The sequence below is a fragment of the Typopeltis vanoorti genome, chromosome 5 (genome assembly GCF_054136105.1).
Source record: "Typopeltis vanoorti isolate ZY-2024b chromosome 5, IOZ_Tvanoo_1.0, whole genome shotgun sequence".
Lineage (NCBI taxonomy): Eukaryota > Metazoa > Arthropoda > Arachnida > Uropygi > Thelyphonidae > Typopeltis > Typopeltis vanoorti.
The window spans coordinates 161844422-161862316 of NC_143553.1; the positions used below are offsets into that span (position 1 = coordinate 161844422).

The 17895-nt window shown below is 34.5% G+C and overlaps 1 protein-coding gene across 2 annotated transcripts in view; it reads left to right on the forward strand.

Moving 5' to 3' along the window:
- Window positions 1–17895, forward strand: part of LOC150107013 (DDB1- and CUL4-associated factor 8-like) — a 263903-nt gene that overhangs the window by 88660 nt on the left and 157348 nt on the right. For both annotated transcript variants that reach the window (XM_090393388.1, XM_090393389.1), the window contains exons 5-6: window positions 8749–8856; window positions 15796–15859. In XM_090393388.1, coding sequence (XP_090249514.1) covers window positions 8749–8856; window positions 15796–15859 — 172 coding nt within the window. The remainder of the gene's footprint in view (window positions 1–8748; window positions 8857–15795; window positions 15860–17895) is intronic.

A 17895-nucleotide genomic window follows, 5' to 3' on the forward strand; every position in this document is an offset into this window, starting at 1 on the left:
ATATTTTGGCATGTCTTTGAAAGTCATTGCCCACACTGTGTGTGTTAAGAGAGTAAGTGGGACAGAAACTGGCACTTTAGGCATTCAGTAAGCAACATGATGTTTTACCAGACAGTGAAGTCCTCTGTGAAAAATTTTAAGAATATAGTTGGTTATTGGATAATAAGACTTTTTTATTTTAATCTTTCATTATGAATAAACATTTCCATTATTCACTTCATTTTAGAAATAAACATGATATCTGTTCTAAAAGTAACTTAAACAAGTACAACAGTCACCCTTCTTTTTGGGAAGAAGTACAAGGAAAAAGTTGAGTAAATATTTGCACATTTCTCACATGGATCACATTATTTAGTGATCTTAATAATGTGATCCATATCAGAATTTTTATCTCATTTTTTTTTCCAGAATATATAATTTACTTAGCATTAATTCATCTTCCATCCTTTGTGAATATTCTGTCATTTTCTGAATAACCCTAATTTTTGAAACAAGATTTAATGATATTTTTGTTATGGCAATTAAAAATGAAATTATGGAATCTGTGAAATTGATAACGGATCCGATTTTCAAAGAAATGCTCCCTTCAGTAGAAAAATTTTAAAACAGAAAACAATACAAATGAAGAAATTGAAAATTATAAACTGTTTGACTTAGAAGAGGATTTAAAATATTGCTAGTGAGAAATATATTCCTTTTGATGGCAAAACCAAAGCCAATTGAATCAAGTAAGGTATTTTCATCATTAAGAAGTGAAATGACTTTATATGAAGCAACGTATATACTGACAACTTTTCAGGGTAATGGCCCTTCCCATAATGTATTGCATTATACACATCTGAAAGGGTGTGTGCTTTGCATTAAAGGATTCTAAGGCAATTGATGTGAAGTCATTAGCCTCTATATACAAGTAGCTCAGTTGTGAAGATACCTCATGCTCAAACATTGTTTGTTTACACTTGGATAAAGGATTTAACCAGAATATAAATTTTTGAACATCATTAATTTATATCAAACTTTGAGTCTTTTTTAACATATAACACTAATTAAATTTTATTTCTTTTCATGCTAAACTATATGGTTCATTATTGTAACATTTTATGACCCGAATATAATCACAAAAATTCTTATTTAAGAGAAATTGTGAATACTGAAGCAGTAAATTGAAATTTTTGGGAATTCCCAAAAATGATTGGTAACAGCAATTTCCCATTCCTGATCACTAAAGAATAACTTGAAGGGCAACTTCATTAAGCAGTTGTTCATATATATTTACATGCTCTTAGTAGTTGATTCAAGTTTTCAGCAGAAAAGTGTCTGCTCACACTTTTGGCAAAAGTGCAATTTTTACCCAAACCTCAGTTAAGGATGGAATAAACTATTATCCCAGTGTCGATAGAAGATAAGTTCTTAGGACTTTTTTTTGACATAAAACTTACATTCCTTATACACATTTGTCAGCTAATAGAAAAGTACAGGAAAGTATTAAATATCCTTGTACTCTGTCCTCTACAGAATGGGATACTGATCAATTTTGCTTGCTTCACCTGTATTGTACATGTGTTCATTGAGAATTTGATTATGTGAGACACAAGTCTAAGGAAGAGTACCCTGTAATGGTTGGATCCTATCCATCATCAAGGCATGCAATCATCCATTCAATGTGTTTATATTGAAGCAGTTGAATCTACTCTTGCATCAGCAGAAACAGTTGCAACATAACTGTGTTTATGTAAGCATCCTAGACTCGTATTTTTTCTCTATGTCAGGAAGTTTAATGTGTAACATTGAACTTCCTGACATATATCTTATTGTGATAGCCCATTTAGTACGTATGTGGAAGAGATTATATAAACTTTTTGCACAAATGTTTGCACAAATTTTTTTCCACAAATGGATGACATTAGGTGCATTGAATGTGATCTTACTCCATCTACTGACTTGCTGTACCAACTACAGAAGTTACATATGCCATTGTTAGTGTACCTGTTGTTTAATGCATGCCAAGCAGTATATTCTGATTTCTTTCCTGTATATACCAGTGATATGAGATTGAAGATCAACATTGGTTGTGTTGCTGTTTTTCCTGACTACAAGTTTCTATTCAGGTTTCACTAGTAACTTCATGCCATTCAGCTTACACTTCTACACATCAAAGAAAACCACTTCCAAAAATGTATGATTTATACAGACTCTTTGAATTGTTTATAGGCCATCTCTTCTCCTTTGTACAATCCACATCCAGTCATTTATGATGTTCTACAATTATTGTGTAAAATGAATATCCTTACTTTTGATGTTTCTGTGCTGGATTCACAGTGATAGAAGGGAAATGAGACTGCAGATAAAACTGATAGGTCATCTCCTACTTTTTTCCACCTGTTTGTCAGTACCCTAAACTGTGATTATAGACAGTTGATAGAGATATTATACAGTGGTACAAAATGTAACTTTAACTTTGTAATCACGAAGCAATGTCACAACTTGTATGTAACATTGTTGATGTAAAGTAATGTAATTGCGTTTTTGAAATCTTGAATTCTTAGTATGCCTCCAACAGCTCCATTATATAAATGATTTCAAGAATGCAATTTACATCAAAAATGTTACAATGTTGCTTTGTGATTAAACATTAAAGTGATTTTGTTGCCAATACATAAAATCTCAAGGTTCTTACATCCACCAAAACCTCCACATCCTCCCATGAAAACCAGGAGTTTACGAAATTCACTGTTGTTGTGGCATTTTCTGTGTAGGCCAGATGGGAAGGTCTGGGGGAGATTCACATTCTGAACACATTAAAGACATTGAAAAAAGAAGATGGCATAAATCATGATTAGTTCTTCATACAACAAACGAAGGTCATTGCTAAATTACTTGATTTTCATCAAGTAGATGGCAAGAAACAGAAATGTCATATATTGATCATAATTGTTTTACAAGAAAGTTGAAAGAAGCCTCAGAAATGCTCCAGATCCCCACTCAATGTAATAAATCCAAGGTTCAATCCTACACCAAGTTTGGTCTGTTTTCATAAAATATCTAACAGCTGCAGACCTGTGATGTGATGTGTGTCATGCCACAGAACATGACAGCACCAAATAGTATTGTTCCAATACGTATGGGATAATTAATATAACTTTTTTTCTGGTCACTTATTTTATGTACTAATTGTGATTTTTGATAACATCTGCTATGTGTAATTATTATTTTATTATTATTATTTTTAAATATAAGTTTTGGTACCCCTGATGAAGCAAGTCCAACAGCTTACAAAACTTGTTGGGATACATGTTTACAAGTATGTAGTCTCAATATAGAAAATTAACTGAAAAATTTGTTTTCTTGTTTATAAGATGCCATTTACCTATTTATTTTTTATTACTCTCTGTGGATGTGTAACTTTTATAATGGTGCAGTATGGCCTTTGCTATCCTTCACCAGTACGCCTCATACCAAACAGCCAATCATTCTCACTTCTTGAACAATGTTTTAGTCATCATCAGATTCCTGATATGCACCCTTAGGAGGGATGGGGGATACAGAATGAAAGCATTACATCATTACTAACTTTTTTGTTGACAATTTTCCTCCAAATTAATCGGTTATCTGTCAGTATCCAATATTATCGGATGTTATATTTCAATCTTTTAAGGGACTTCTTACTTTGTCAATACATCTAGATCTTGGTTCATCCTCTGAGTCTTTTTAGAGTTAAGATTGAAAAGGCACAGCCATGTTCATGGTATTGCAAGTTCCTTTGAGGCACATGTTGATATCCTATCCCGTCCATTTGCTGTATTTACATTGTGATTTTGCAAGATCTATGAGATCTTCAGTTCATCCATTTTTCTTCTCTCGCCTATTTTTTCTCTAGTATTAGATATTTTTGTCCAGGTAATGTGTGTGTGTGTGTGTGTGTGTGTGTGTGTGTGTGTGCGTGCGTGCGTGCTTGCATGTACATATGCATACGTTAACAAAGTTGTTGATTGATTCACTTTATCTTTCATCTGCAGTCATTTTCTTTTCATCTGCAGTCATTTTCTTTTCATCTGCATTTGAGTCATTCTTTCATGAATATTTAAAATTTTTCCTTTTCATAACTAAAAGAACTCCAAATTTCCTTCAGAATGCTTAGCCACTTTCCTAACGGTCCCATTTTGCTTTTCTTCTCATATCTCTTATTTTTCTTTCACTGTACTGTTCATACATTTTATAATATTTCTTTTTATGTTTCTTCCACATCTTCTTTTTAAAAATTTTGTTTCTTTATAATTTACTTTCTAACCAAGCAAAAAAAAATGTCTGAAGTTTTTTATATAGTAGTTTCTGTTTATTGACATGGGCAGAGTGCCTCTAAATAGATCTGATGGATAGCTTCATTCTGGAAAGTAATGAACTGCTTAGCACTGCTAATCTAAATGAGCTCTTTATAAGTCTTTGATGGAGCCACATCTAGGCTGCTATGCATGCAAAGATCTAGTCACCTGGCTTTCTTGGGGATGAGAAAGAGGTGAAAATCCAAAAATTAGTTAATAGGCAGAAAAGTAGGAGAGGGAGATATGTTGGAAACACATAAATTACTAAAAGAATTTTGTAAGATTGATTCAGAGGACTTTTCTCTTAACTAGTTCTCTCTCCAAATACACTGTGGATGTCTCTCTCCTTGACAGTTCTGACCACAGTCTTATTCAGGTCTCCTTCTCTACAGTTTATCCTCACAGCCTATCTCAGCCTTGTAAACTGTGGCACTGTAATTGTGCCACATGGAATGACTTCTAGAATTTTTATGCCTCTTTTCCATGATCAGATTATTGCTTTTGCTCTCCTGATCCAAACAGCTACACTGAACTATGAGGATGTGCCGAAAAGTTGTGATAATCACCATGAAGAAATTGAGGTAGAACCATGTAACTTGCACATTATTCTACATATTCTCCACGAAGTGTTACACTTGTTACAGTGCTGTTGCATCATTTGCAATCCTCTGAGAAAAAAATCTTTCCCTTGTTGCACAAACCAGTCCTCAGCTGCAGATATGACTTCATCATCTCTGGTAAATTTTGTTCCTTTCAAGTGTTTCTTTAAATTTGAGAACAGTAAATAGTCAGATGGGCTAAGTCTGGAAAAATAGGGTGTGTGAGGCAGACATTGAAAGTCCAAGTTGTGTAATGTCTGTTGGGTTTCATGAGCAGTGTTGAGCAGGTGTGTTGGCCTGCAAGAGCAACACGCCTCTATTCAGTTTCCTTTGATGTTTTTCTTTCTGAGGTGTTGAATAAACTGCTGCTGTAACTTTTCACCTTTTTTGAGGTATTTGGTAAAGATTACGCCATCCATATCACAAAAGACAATGGCAAGAACCTTCCCTGCTGACTTTTGGGTTCGGAACTTCTTTGGCTGTGGAGAACCTTTGTGTCACCGCTCCCTGAACTGTTGTTTGGTCTCGGAGTCATAGTGATGAAGCTATGTTTCATGAACAGTCACAATACGAGACAAAAAATTTGCATCTGATTTCTCAAAATGACCCAAAATCCTTTGAGATGACAGCACACATATTCTGTTTTGGTTGGCATTCAAACATGTGGGGGATCTACTTCACTGAGAGCTTCTGCATGTCCAGATGTTGGTTGATGGATAATGACCCTAACTTGTTCCCTGGATATCCCCATAGTCTTGCAGTGTTTTTGGTTGCTGGTATTCGTCTATCATCAAGGATCATTGGAATGCACTGCATCGATGTTTCCAGGTGTGATCACTGTGGAAGGTCTTCCTGACCTGGGAGCATCTGTTGTCTCAGGATGCCCAGTTTTAAACTTGGCCACCCATCTGGCAGCTGTTGGATATGCTGGGGCACAGTCCCCTAGTCTCAGGCAAAGTTTGGTGAATATCAGTTGTGGACTTTTCTTGCTGCACGAAAAACTTATGATGGCACGCACCTCTGTGTCTTTGAATTTCTTCAAAACTTCTGACATGGCTTCTTATAATAACAGAATAAAAGAACAAATTATTATAACAAAATAAAAGAACAAAAACAAATCAGAACAGAAAATCATAACAGAATTATAGAACAAATTATTACAATTTGATGAAACATGGGGGTTAAAGGGTTTTAAGATATGTTTTTTCTTGTGGTTATATCAGTTGCTTTAATATACTTTTTGTTCTAAGTGTTTATCAGAACTTTTCATTCCCTCCTCATAACTGAACTAAACTGAAATAATCCTCATATCCATATCCAATTCCAAATTCTCATATTCATATCTTCATATCCAATCGATTCCAAAGGCAGACTTCTTAAGGATGAAATGAAATAAACTTGCATCCTGCTCAACTGGTTTCTAAGCCTTCTGGTCCCCTGCTAAGGCTTTTGGATGTAACTTCTGCCCTTCCCTGTTCCCATCTGTCTTGCATCATGAGGGTACCATAACCTCATCCAAGGAAAAGGCAGACCTCTAGGCTTAAGGTTTTTCTCCAATTCCTTCCTTGACGACCAAGGCAAATTACCTCCTGCACTACCACAAATTGCCCACTGCATGCCTCCTATGAACTTTCATCAGAAGGACATAGGAAAACTCTGATTATCTCGACACTAATAAGGCTCCTGGCTCAGATGGTATTCTTGCACTTGTGCTCCAGAGTTAGTATCCATCCTTTATATGCTATCATATTCTACTGGCATCTACCCAATAGCATGGAATTCTGCATCTAACCTGTTTCTGAAAGGAAGACAAAAGTCAGCTATCTAACTATCGACCCATTGCTCTCACCTTAGTACTTTTGAAAGTGATCGAGAAGGTTATTAACAACCATCTTTTTCATTATCTCAAGACTTAAAAGTCAATTACCGATCACCAATATGAAATCTGCCATTCTCGTTCACAGCTCACCTTTTTACTAATTTCACCTACCTTTGGATAAAAGCTATGGAAAGATTTGGAGAAACCCATGCTATTGTTCTCGATATTTCAAAAGTATTTGATTATGTCTGGCATCAAGGCATCCTGAACATGCGACCATCTTATGGCCCCACTCCTGCAGTCTGTGAACAAGAATGGCAGATTTGATATTATTCTATTCCTACTTTGCTCAGAACTCCATCTTTATTCTTGATGCTTTGGCATTATTTAGTCATACTGGTATTCATTATTATGCATTAATGTTCTTCAGTATTACCAATCTCATTTTTCATTATTCCTGCTGGTGAAAAATAACAATAGTAATAATAAAATTCTTGTTACAGTGAAGAATGAAAATATGCAGTATGGAAATATAGTAAGTATCGAGCTCGATCTGTATTGAGCCTTGATAAGACCCCATCTAGACTACTGTGCCTAGATATGGGTGCCAGGGTTTCTTTTTGATGGCAAGGAGGCGGAGAGGATCCAGAGACGAGTGACCAAGATGATAGCAGGTCTGTGGAATGAACCTTATGAGAACAGGTTGAAGATTTGTGGGTTGCAAAAATTGGTCGATAGGCGGAAAAGGTGTGATATGATTGAGACATTCAAATTACTGAAGGGTTTCTATAAGATTAATCCAGAAGATACTTTTGAGAATAGGACTGGTGGTGGGAGGACTAGGAGCCATACATGGAAGCTGGGCAAGAATGTGGTTAGCAGGGGTGTTAGAGCTAGGTTTTTTACTTGGAGAGTAGTGAATGAGTGGAATAAGCTGCCAGAGTCTGTTGTGGGTGCTATGACCGTGAATGAGTTCAAGGCAAGGTATGACAGATACTGTGTGAATGTCGAATAGTTGTTTGTGACATGATGTTAGGGCCTCCCTCGATGAGTCTGTCGACTCCATGGAGTTGCCCGGAATAATAATAATAATAAAAGTAAATAAATAAAACTTGCAAATTTTGCATTTAACATGTTTTAAATTTTTTTTATACAGTTTTAATAAACACAGATCCTCAAATTAGATATTTTGGTTTGATCCCCAAATTCCTTCAGTTGAATTCTATACAGGATTGCATTCCCAACTTTGAGAATGATACATTGTGTTGGAGTAGGAAAGTAGAGAATTTTTCTTGAAGAGTGATTAGAGTAGAACAAGAAGAATTTGGAGCAGACCAAGTTGGGCAGAGATGATAACAAGTGAAAGTGTTTTCACATAAAGTAGCAGTCCTGTTTTTCATGTGACACCTTCTGCAACACAGTATATAAATGCGTCATCTAAGAACCTTGCTGTACTAATTACTGGCAGAAACTGAGTATCATGATTACACATTTGGATTTCTTTTTTTCTTTTCAGAGTATATCCTTAAATATTCAGTGTTTGAATATTTCAGGATATATGTTAACTTGGTCACAGTGAAGGACAAAAACAGCTTATGCCACTTCACTATATCTTAGTATTTTTTTAAAAGCTGCTTGTAAATTTACTTTTGAGTCTCTGTAGTTTGTAAAATTTTATTCAGTTAACTATAGCTTTATATACTATAAACACTCAGTTATAATCTTAAATCATTATATATTTCTTGATCATTTTAAAAATGACTTCCATTTTAAACAATTGAAAGTAATAACTTTTAGCTATCTCAAGTAATTTTGTACTTTCTGGCTAGTGTCTTATATACTAGAAAATAAATAGATAATTATATATTGACTTACTGATTTCACACACTCCAAAAAAACACCTATATTTATAAATTTATATTTTATAGTTTTTTATATTTTATTTTATTCTATTTTATATTTTTGTAGTTTTCACTTGTTTCCTTATTCATTGTTTTGTTTACTTCTCCAGACTTGTAACCTGTAAAGAAAATGATAAAAAAGTTCCGCTATATTCTATTTTCATTAATCCTAGTAACTCATGTGAATATGCTGTTGGTGGAAGAGATCATTTTGTCAGGTAGTATTTTTTTTATTTCAATTTAAGAACTTTTATATAACTGCTGTTTCGATATTTTTAATTTCTTGCCTATGATAACTGGATTGCATTGCATATTTATTAGCATATATTGACTGCTAATTAGGATGCTGTTAAATTATTATACTAATGAATATCATATTTATAGAAAAAAGTCAGTTCTCAAGTTCCGTACACATTTAGCATTAATTGTTGAATGATACTCTTGAAATTATATCAGTCTGTTCGGACATCCTTGTATTTATTGTTATGAGACACATTCAGGTTTTAATTCCTACTTTTTTTTAAAATTATATTTACTAACATCACCAAAAACAAAGTAAGCTAAGAATTTTTGTCAGCTGATATTTCATTGAATTCAAATCAGTCTCTTCAGAAACTCACTGTCAAGCACTTTCATTAGCTATATAGTGGAAAAATTCATTTGGAGAGGCTAAAATGGAGTTGCCTGTTATCAGCCAAACTTGATAGGATTTCAGTTCAATGAGAGATCATTTATGTTTAGGAGGAAGAGGAGATAAATGAAAGTACAAAGCCATTAAGGCACTTTTATATTGTTAAGGAAATCTGAACAAAGAATGCCATCCACCCTGGTACACAGTGAAAAACCAAACTTGTGATCTGATTACAAAGTGTGAGTAATCCATAAGATGGGAATTTTCCAAGTAGGTTTCTATTCTAGACTTGATTAAATACTCTGAAAATGTAAACAACAAACACGACTCTCTCCAAACCTTTCGTTGTCTGTATCAAAAGGTGAATAATGTTGGCTAAAATATTTAGTTTTATTGTAGATTTAAGATTTGGTTCAACGTATTCTAAATGCTTCTGTTAGTGCATTCCAAATAGTCTAAGGATGTTATTAGAGCCTTTATTTCTTATGTGTAAATAACTTGAGAAAATGAAACAAGTTGTGTGCTCAAATAATAAATAGTATTTTTTTCTATTTTGTTATTTCTCGACTTCTAGTCATTACATTTTTTAATCATGTCATATAGTCAAGTAAATCTGTTGCATCAAATATATATAGTGGAATTCAGGGACGTATATTCAGGCTCCAAATCCAAATCTTGACATCTCTGCAAAACTATTTAATAGTGACATTCTTCCATCACTCACATATGGATCAGAAACATGGACACGACAAGAAAAGAAGAAGAGACTCTCAGAATAACTCAACATACAATAGAACGTAGGATTTGCAACATCAGCAAAATAGCACATGTTAGAAACACAGAACTAAGAAAGAGATCAAGCATAAAAGATATGATAACTGCAGTATATGAAAGCAAGATGAGATGGGCAGGTCACATAGCCAGACTCAGGGAGGGATAACAGATGGACATATAGAATACTCAACTGGCAACCAAGAATAAAGAGAAAACCAGGAAGACCATCTACAAGATGGGAAGATCCACTAGTGAAATCTATGGGTATAACATGGAAGAGAGAGGCTCAAGATTGAGATTGTTGAAGGCATCTTTGTGACCTACACTCGTGGAGAAACCTTGAGTGAAACACAGGTCCATCAAGGTAATATTCATGCTCTGCTAGGTGTATGGTGGTGCACCCGTGGAAAAGCAGTTTAACCGATATTATATTTTTGCATTGATTCATATTAAAGACTCCCCTAATTGTTTGCTGGCTTCACATGGTTCCTAAAATTAAACACAATATACTACCGCTCATGAAGAGAGACATTTCGATGCTTAAACATTGTATCACATTTGTGTTAATAGCCTGGTTTTGCGGTTGCAAATACAGACACTTTTGGTCCTTTAAACAGACGTGCAGATGATGGCATGTCAAATTCTTAGCATTCCCATGGTTTTAAATGGCCCAGAAGGAGGGGCAGGGTGTGCGCTGAGACAATAGCACCCAGAAGTCATTAGTGGCTGTGATTGCTTATAGTGTGAAGCAACCCAATTGAATAGTGTCATTTGTCATGAGTTGCTTGTTTTGTTTTCCAAGTTTCATCTGTTTTGTGTGCAAGAAGTGTGAACTGACATGTTTATGACACCGATATAGACAAATTTTTAATATATAATTTTCTCTAAATTGTTGACGATCTACTGAATGTCTCGTTTTCTGTCAGAACTCTCACAGATTGTATGATTATAGTCAAAGGAGGTTGGAACTTTTGTATAAATAAGTAAAACAAGTTATTTCAGCCTTTTTTTGGTTCAGTCAGGAAAAATAATAATCTCCCAAGTGATTATTTTTTCTGATTTTCGTGCATATTATGTGGATGTATTTAAAAATTGTATCAAAATTGATATCCATTTCTCACTCCTCTCGTATTTGCCAATGATAATCCAATCTCCCCACGAATCATAAACCTCTTGTGCTTCTCATATAAATGGCGTGCATGATGCATAGCTATTGTTTATTTGAATTTTATGATTTCCATATTTAAAATTATATTAATTAATAAAGTATTCAAAGTTATCCTACAATTAATTGCATCGGACTAATTAAGATGAGCAGTGATGTGCTATGTATTCTCAAAACTTTCATACATCGATAAAAATGAATTTATATGGTCAAATTGATGTGAATTTTGTAGCACGGGTTGCACTATAACACATCCAACCAAAATGGGCATTCGACAGTTTTCCATATATGCATTTTAAATTGGTTTATTCTGTTGTTTCTCCTTATATCTTATTCATTGATTAGTACATTATAGTCTTGCTAATGTACCCATAAAAATCAAACCAACTGAGCAGAATTAGAAGAAGATTCCTCATTAACATCCCAATGTTCATCAGCCTTTATTCTATCTCCCTAGTGGACCCAGAATCATTTGAGAATAAAACAACAAAAAAGAAGTAAAATATTGTGGAGATGCTGTTTTTATGCCTGGCATATCCTAAACTATAACTGAAACCTCTTTTATTATTCTCAAAGCCTAACTCATGTACATGTTGCTGGAGTTGTGCATACATTGTCTCCCTTGCAAGTGGATGTATTTAAAGATCATAGTTTGAATCCCCCCCCCCACCAGATAAGAGGAACCTTATATAAGTTTCTCAGCTGAAGATGAGTTGGCTAATCTCATATGAAGGTGCCAAATTTTTCTGCCAGAACCCCCCCACTGCAACCAAATAGGTCTCGCAGATTGATGTTCCCTTACTGTAATATTAAACCTCTGCAGCCAAAAAAAGAACCCTAGTACAAATTTTTATCCAACTACTGCACTGCTGCTAGGAGTACAGACGGATAAGCTTAAGTATAATACTTTTTTTTTTTTTTGTGCTTCAAAATAATCATATCAAATTATTTCACTTGGTTATAAATTCAATAAAAAATGCCAAGAAATTATATTCTTGTTTTATCCTTTATCCAAGTGTAAGCAAACACAATTTGCATGTGAAGTTTCTTAATGACTAGGCTACTTGTATATAGAAGATATGACTTGATTTTAATTGCCTTAGTATCCCATAATGCACAGCATTATATACATCCAAAAAGACGTGTGCTTTGCATTATGGGAAGGGCCACTATCTAGAACATTTTGACCTTTATTGAGATACTATTAAAGTGCATAAATACCTCTCCAAAAAACTGAATCAGCTACACGATCATTCTAAGTCTCATTGAGTGAACCTAAAGGATCACTACTAAATTCATCACTCCTGACCTGAATTACTACAGGATAGGAAACTCAGCAGTGGTTCCACTCAGTGACAGGCAAAAACCTGCTACTAAGTAGGAAGGCCTTTGTATAAGTCAAGGGTCTTCTCCAAAAACTAGGCAATCCGTCAGATCACTCTAACCTCGAGTGACCCAAAGGATCATTTTAACTCATTAACTCACACTCACTCAAAGATCATTGAGCAGAACTGCTTATCTCCCAGGGAAAGTCATCCACTGAGGGGGGGGGCAATAAAGGCCACATCAGTAGAGGCTATACCATAGGGAAACATCTAATGGAATGCAGCGATCGTGGCCACTTCTGTGTTCATTCATCCAAGCAAGACCCAGAAGAGATATCAGGGGTGAAGTAATGCGAAAATCTCATATATTGCATATACAATTCGTGAAAAGGTGTCACACCTTATTATTAAAATACTTTGGATTAGAGCAAGTTGTAGAAAGTTTTTTCACTTGGTTTAAAATTAAAATAAAAGTCCCGAGAAATTATATTCTTGTTTAATCCTTTATTTAACCAGTCTGGGTATATGAATGGCCCTTCCCATAATACATAGCATTATACACACCTGAAAGAATATGTCTTTTGCATTATGGGATAGTAAGGTGATTAATGTGAAGTCATTAGCTTCTATATACAGGTAACCTAGTTATAAAGAAACTTCAAATGCAAACTTTCTTTACTTATACTTTGATAAAAGATTAAACAAGAATATAATTTCTTGGAATTTTTAATTGAAAATGTCTTAACCACACTACCGGCCAGGACGTATATATACGTCCAAGTAAACATGGATGCGAAGTGCATATTAAAATTGTAATACCATTGATATTACATTGAAATATATGATGGATACGAAGCGTATGAGGATGCATATTTGATCCATAATGGCCAGTAAGGTGGTTAAAGGATCATTTACATAAAACTTCATTCAAAGAATGCAAAGGATATAAAAAGCTTGAACTTAGCCTTATATTAAATAAAGGTAATAGTTGAAACATTTTTAACATTTCTCAGATTACTTGCTTGCTAAAACTATCCTAGGTAGCAACACGAGCTCAATATAAGTTATGATAATCTGCATATTACAACAGTGGTCTGAAAAGTTCTTGGCCTAACAATGAAAAAACAAATTTATAATTTCAGAATTATTTTTATTTTTCAACATAATCTTCCTTCTTCTTCCCTTCAGGTATTAGGCCTAGTGGCCTGTTATAGAGTTATCTTTAGCCCTTTTAAGCCTTACCTGTCCCGAGGATAAGGTAGCTAGCCCTATGCCTCCTGGTATGTCCTATGCCTGTAGCTGTGTGTGTTCACAGAGCCGGTTTTCCTGCTCGCAGAAGGAAAAACCCCAGATAAGCTGGGGAGAAAAACCCTGCTGTCCACGTCCCAAACCACCTAATTTGGCTATGTCTGAGAAAGATCCTTAAGCTCCTCATGTTGACGATGGGAATCGAACCCAGGACACTCCTTTCTCAGGCATATGGTTGCGAAGCGCATAGTCACTCAGCTAATCGCATGGACCATAATCTTCCTTAACACTAATATATTTATTCCAGCAATGTTCCAGCGCCATTATCCAGTCCCCGTAGTGGTTCTCAGTGAGATCTGCAAAATAACCCTCTACAGCTGCAATCACCTCTTCATTCGAAGAAAAACGCTGACCAGCAAGAAAGAGTTTCAGTTTTGGGAAGAGATAGAAGTCAGAGGGAGCCAAATCTGGGGAATAGGGTGGATGTTCCAACAATTTATAGTGCGCATCCCTTAATTTTCCCATTGCCAAAATACCCTTGGGGGCAGGTTTATTGTCCTGATGAAAGATGATTTTTTTCTTCTGCAAACGAGGTCTTTTCTCATGAATTTTTTCATCTAGTCTGGTTAAAAGATCAGAATAATATTCCCTGGTTATTGTTTTACCCTTTTCAAGATAATTAATAAACAAAATGCCTTTAGCATCCCAAAACACTGATGCCATGACCTTTCCTGCTGATGAACCGACTTTGTCTTCTTTGGCGCTGAACAACCTGCTTCTGTCCACTGTTTTGAATGCTGTTTGGATTCTGCGTGTAATGGTGAATCCAAGTCTCATCCATAGTAATAAATCGATGCACAAAATCTCATCCATAGTAATAAATTGATGCACAAGCATAAAATGAAAAGGTTTAAATTTATGCTTGTTATATATTACTGCTTTGGATGGGCTAAGATTGCGTAATCTAGAAGGCCTTCTATAGAACAAAACACCGAAGTTTTTCAAGTCCCTTCATTAAAGTAGGTTGGTTATCCATTTACTGTTGGTTGGAGAGCAGAGATGTTAATCTATTCACAAACCTTTTTTTGTTGAAAGTTTATTTTTCACTTGGTTAAACTATAATATATTTAGTTTAATCCTTTATCCAAGTGTGAGCAAACTTTGTTTGCTCACAGTTTTGCACCTGAAAGTATCTTCAGGACTGGGGTAAGGTAGTACAACACCGGGCAACTCGTTGCAAAGGTGGAGCAAGCTAACATCACTCCTATCTCAGTATCCCCTATAATGCAAAACACATCTCCTTGCGGATATGTATAATGTTATGCATTAAGGGAAAGGCCACTACCGAGACTAGTTTCGACCTCTATTGAGGTCTCTTCAGTGGAAGATGACCTTGCTAATACTTCTGCCTGGTATCTCCACTTGGGCCTGGCTCCCACTGAAGAGACCTCAATAAAGGTCGAAACTAGTCTGGGTAGTGGCCCTTCCCTTAATGCATAACATTATACATATCTGCAAGGAGATGTGTTTTGCATTATGGGAGATACTGAGATAGGAGTGATGTTAGCTTGCTCCACCTTTGCAACGAGTTGCCCAGTGTTGTACTACCTTACCCCAGTCCTGAAGATACTTTCAGGTGCAAACTTTGTTTGCTCATACTTGGATAAAGGATTAAACTAAATTTATTATATTCACAAACCTTGATTACACTCCACCAGGTGTAGTTTGACAAGAGACTTTGATAATGAAAAATGCTTCACTTAAATTAGTCCTTACGAGAAAAATCTACTGTGAGGATTAATTATTGTAGTAGTAAAGTTTATTCTAGAGTACACCAAAGTACTTAGTGTAATTCAAAAATTACATAATTGAAGGGAAACTTACTTGGCCTGTTATAGTCTGTTGTGGAAAAATTTCTCATTTAGTATATAATTAAAAATTGACTAAATTTTTTTTTAACAGAAGATATTTTTATTAAGATAAAAATAAATATTAGCTTTTTTTAATTAAATAGGGTTTATGATAAACGACGTTGCCGTGAAGGGGAAGTTCTTAAAAAACTTTGTCCAAGTCATTTGGTAAGCTGTTTATAACTCACTGAAATGTTATTATTTGACCTGTAACCTGTATAATATACAGCAGTGAACAAATTAATCCAAACACTCACATTTTAAAGAAAAATTTTAATTTTGCAAGAAAATAAGTACAAAAATTAAACTCTAACTTTACCTAGTAATGTATGTGTTTTTCTGTTCCTAATAAGTTCATTAATTCACTTAGACATGGATTCCACCAACACGTAACACATTTTTCTTATTTCTGCATCTCAAATCCATACTTTTATGATGGATTGTATTAAGTTATGCTTTGTATCACAATTTGATTTTCCAAGTCTCTTTTAGATTATGGCTCACAAATTTTCTATTGGGTTAATGTCAGGAGAGTTGCCTTGCACTGAAGCAATTGAATGTTGTGATTTTTGAAGAACTCTTTCACTTTTTTTTTTGAAGTGTGGCATGGAGCGAGATCTGTTGGAAGATGAGTTCTTTGTCTTTCTGTGGGACCACTCTTTTCTCCAATATTTTTATGTATTGGTCACTTTTCATCATATCGTCAACAGGCACAAGCGATCCTGGACTGTCATGTGTAAAAAAATAAAAAAAAAAATCCCATAAAATATTTTAGCTGGGTGTTAAGGAGCTTGTTGAAGGTGGACGGGAGAAGTCTTCTCAGCTACTGATTTGTGAACGTAGAGTATTCACTCTCCTTGACAAAGAAATGGCTCTCATCTGACAATATGACCTTCTTCCACTTCTCAACAGTGCAATCTTTGTACACTTTTGCCCTGGAGCTTCTTTCTCTCCATAGCCTTCGTTGACAGTTGTTTCTTTTTTTTGGTCTGTGAGCAGTTGTCCCTGCTTCTAAGAATCTTCAATAGACTGTCATGTCAGAAACATTAATTTCACTAACCGCTACATTTCTATTTAAGTCTATAGCATACAATCTTGGATTCAGTTTGCTTTTCCTAACTAGTAAGTGTAGTTTTCCTTTTTCACTCACATTTTTCTTTTCTGTCAGGAGAAAAGGTATCTGTCTCCCTAAACTTCTTTAAACTTGCATTAACAGAACCCGAACCAATACCACACTCACTGGCAATTTGTCTTTGAGTCATGGATCTGTACTGAGAAAGACTACGTATTTTTGAATGCTTTTTTGGAGATGTATCCATTTTATAGCTACACAAAATGAATTAAACACTACAAATATCAACTTGTTTATACTATTAAAAACACACAACTATTAATAAACATCATAGAGAGCTTAAAATATTAAAACACAATAGCACTCAACTAAAATAGTGAACTGAAACCAAAACCGAAAATAGTAAACCAAAACCAAAATTATTGTGAACTAAAACCAAAAACTTGATGAAAATTCAGCTTGTTCAGTTTAATTTGTTTGCTACTGTATATGTATATAAATATACACAGTAGATGTCCATTATAATGGGAGATCAGTGTTGCAAGAAATGTCATTATAATTGATTAAATCTGGAAAGAAAAATTTTTCCAAAATCACAACAGCAAATACAGTAATTAATCTTATTTCATAATGCATTTATAATTTTGATATTAATTAAAATTAATATTAAATAATATTAGAATATATATCCAACTGAAGGACTATGAATGATTCACAAAAATCTCATGAAGTTCTTTTTATTAAACTTCATGAGTTTAGTAAAAATTCATGCTGTTACTGTTAAGTGGAATAAATATAGCATCTGCATATCATGTGGGTTGGCAAGGTAAGCACATTATTTCTGCTTGTATTTGTTCCATTCAAGTGTTTTTTTTTATTTTTTTGACACATTTTTCTTAAATAATAAGTTACTTCAGAAATTTGTCATGTCAAAATCAAAATTGAAACATGAATCCAATGTAGAGAACAGCTGTCAAACACCATCAGTTCAATATTGTGCAGTCAAGCCTGAAATAAAGTTGAAAATGAACACATTGTAAACTTTATTTTCAGTAATTGATGTGATATAGTACTCTATTTCATGTTATCTTTAATTGTCAGTCAGCAATCTGTTTATCAGTATGTGATAAAC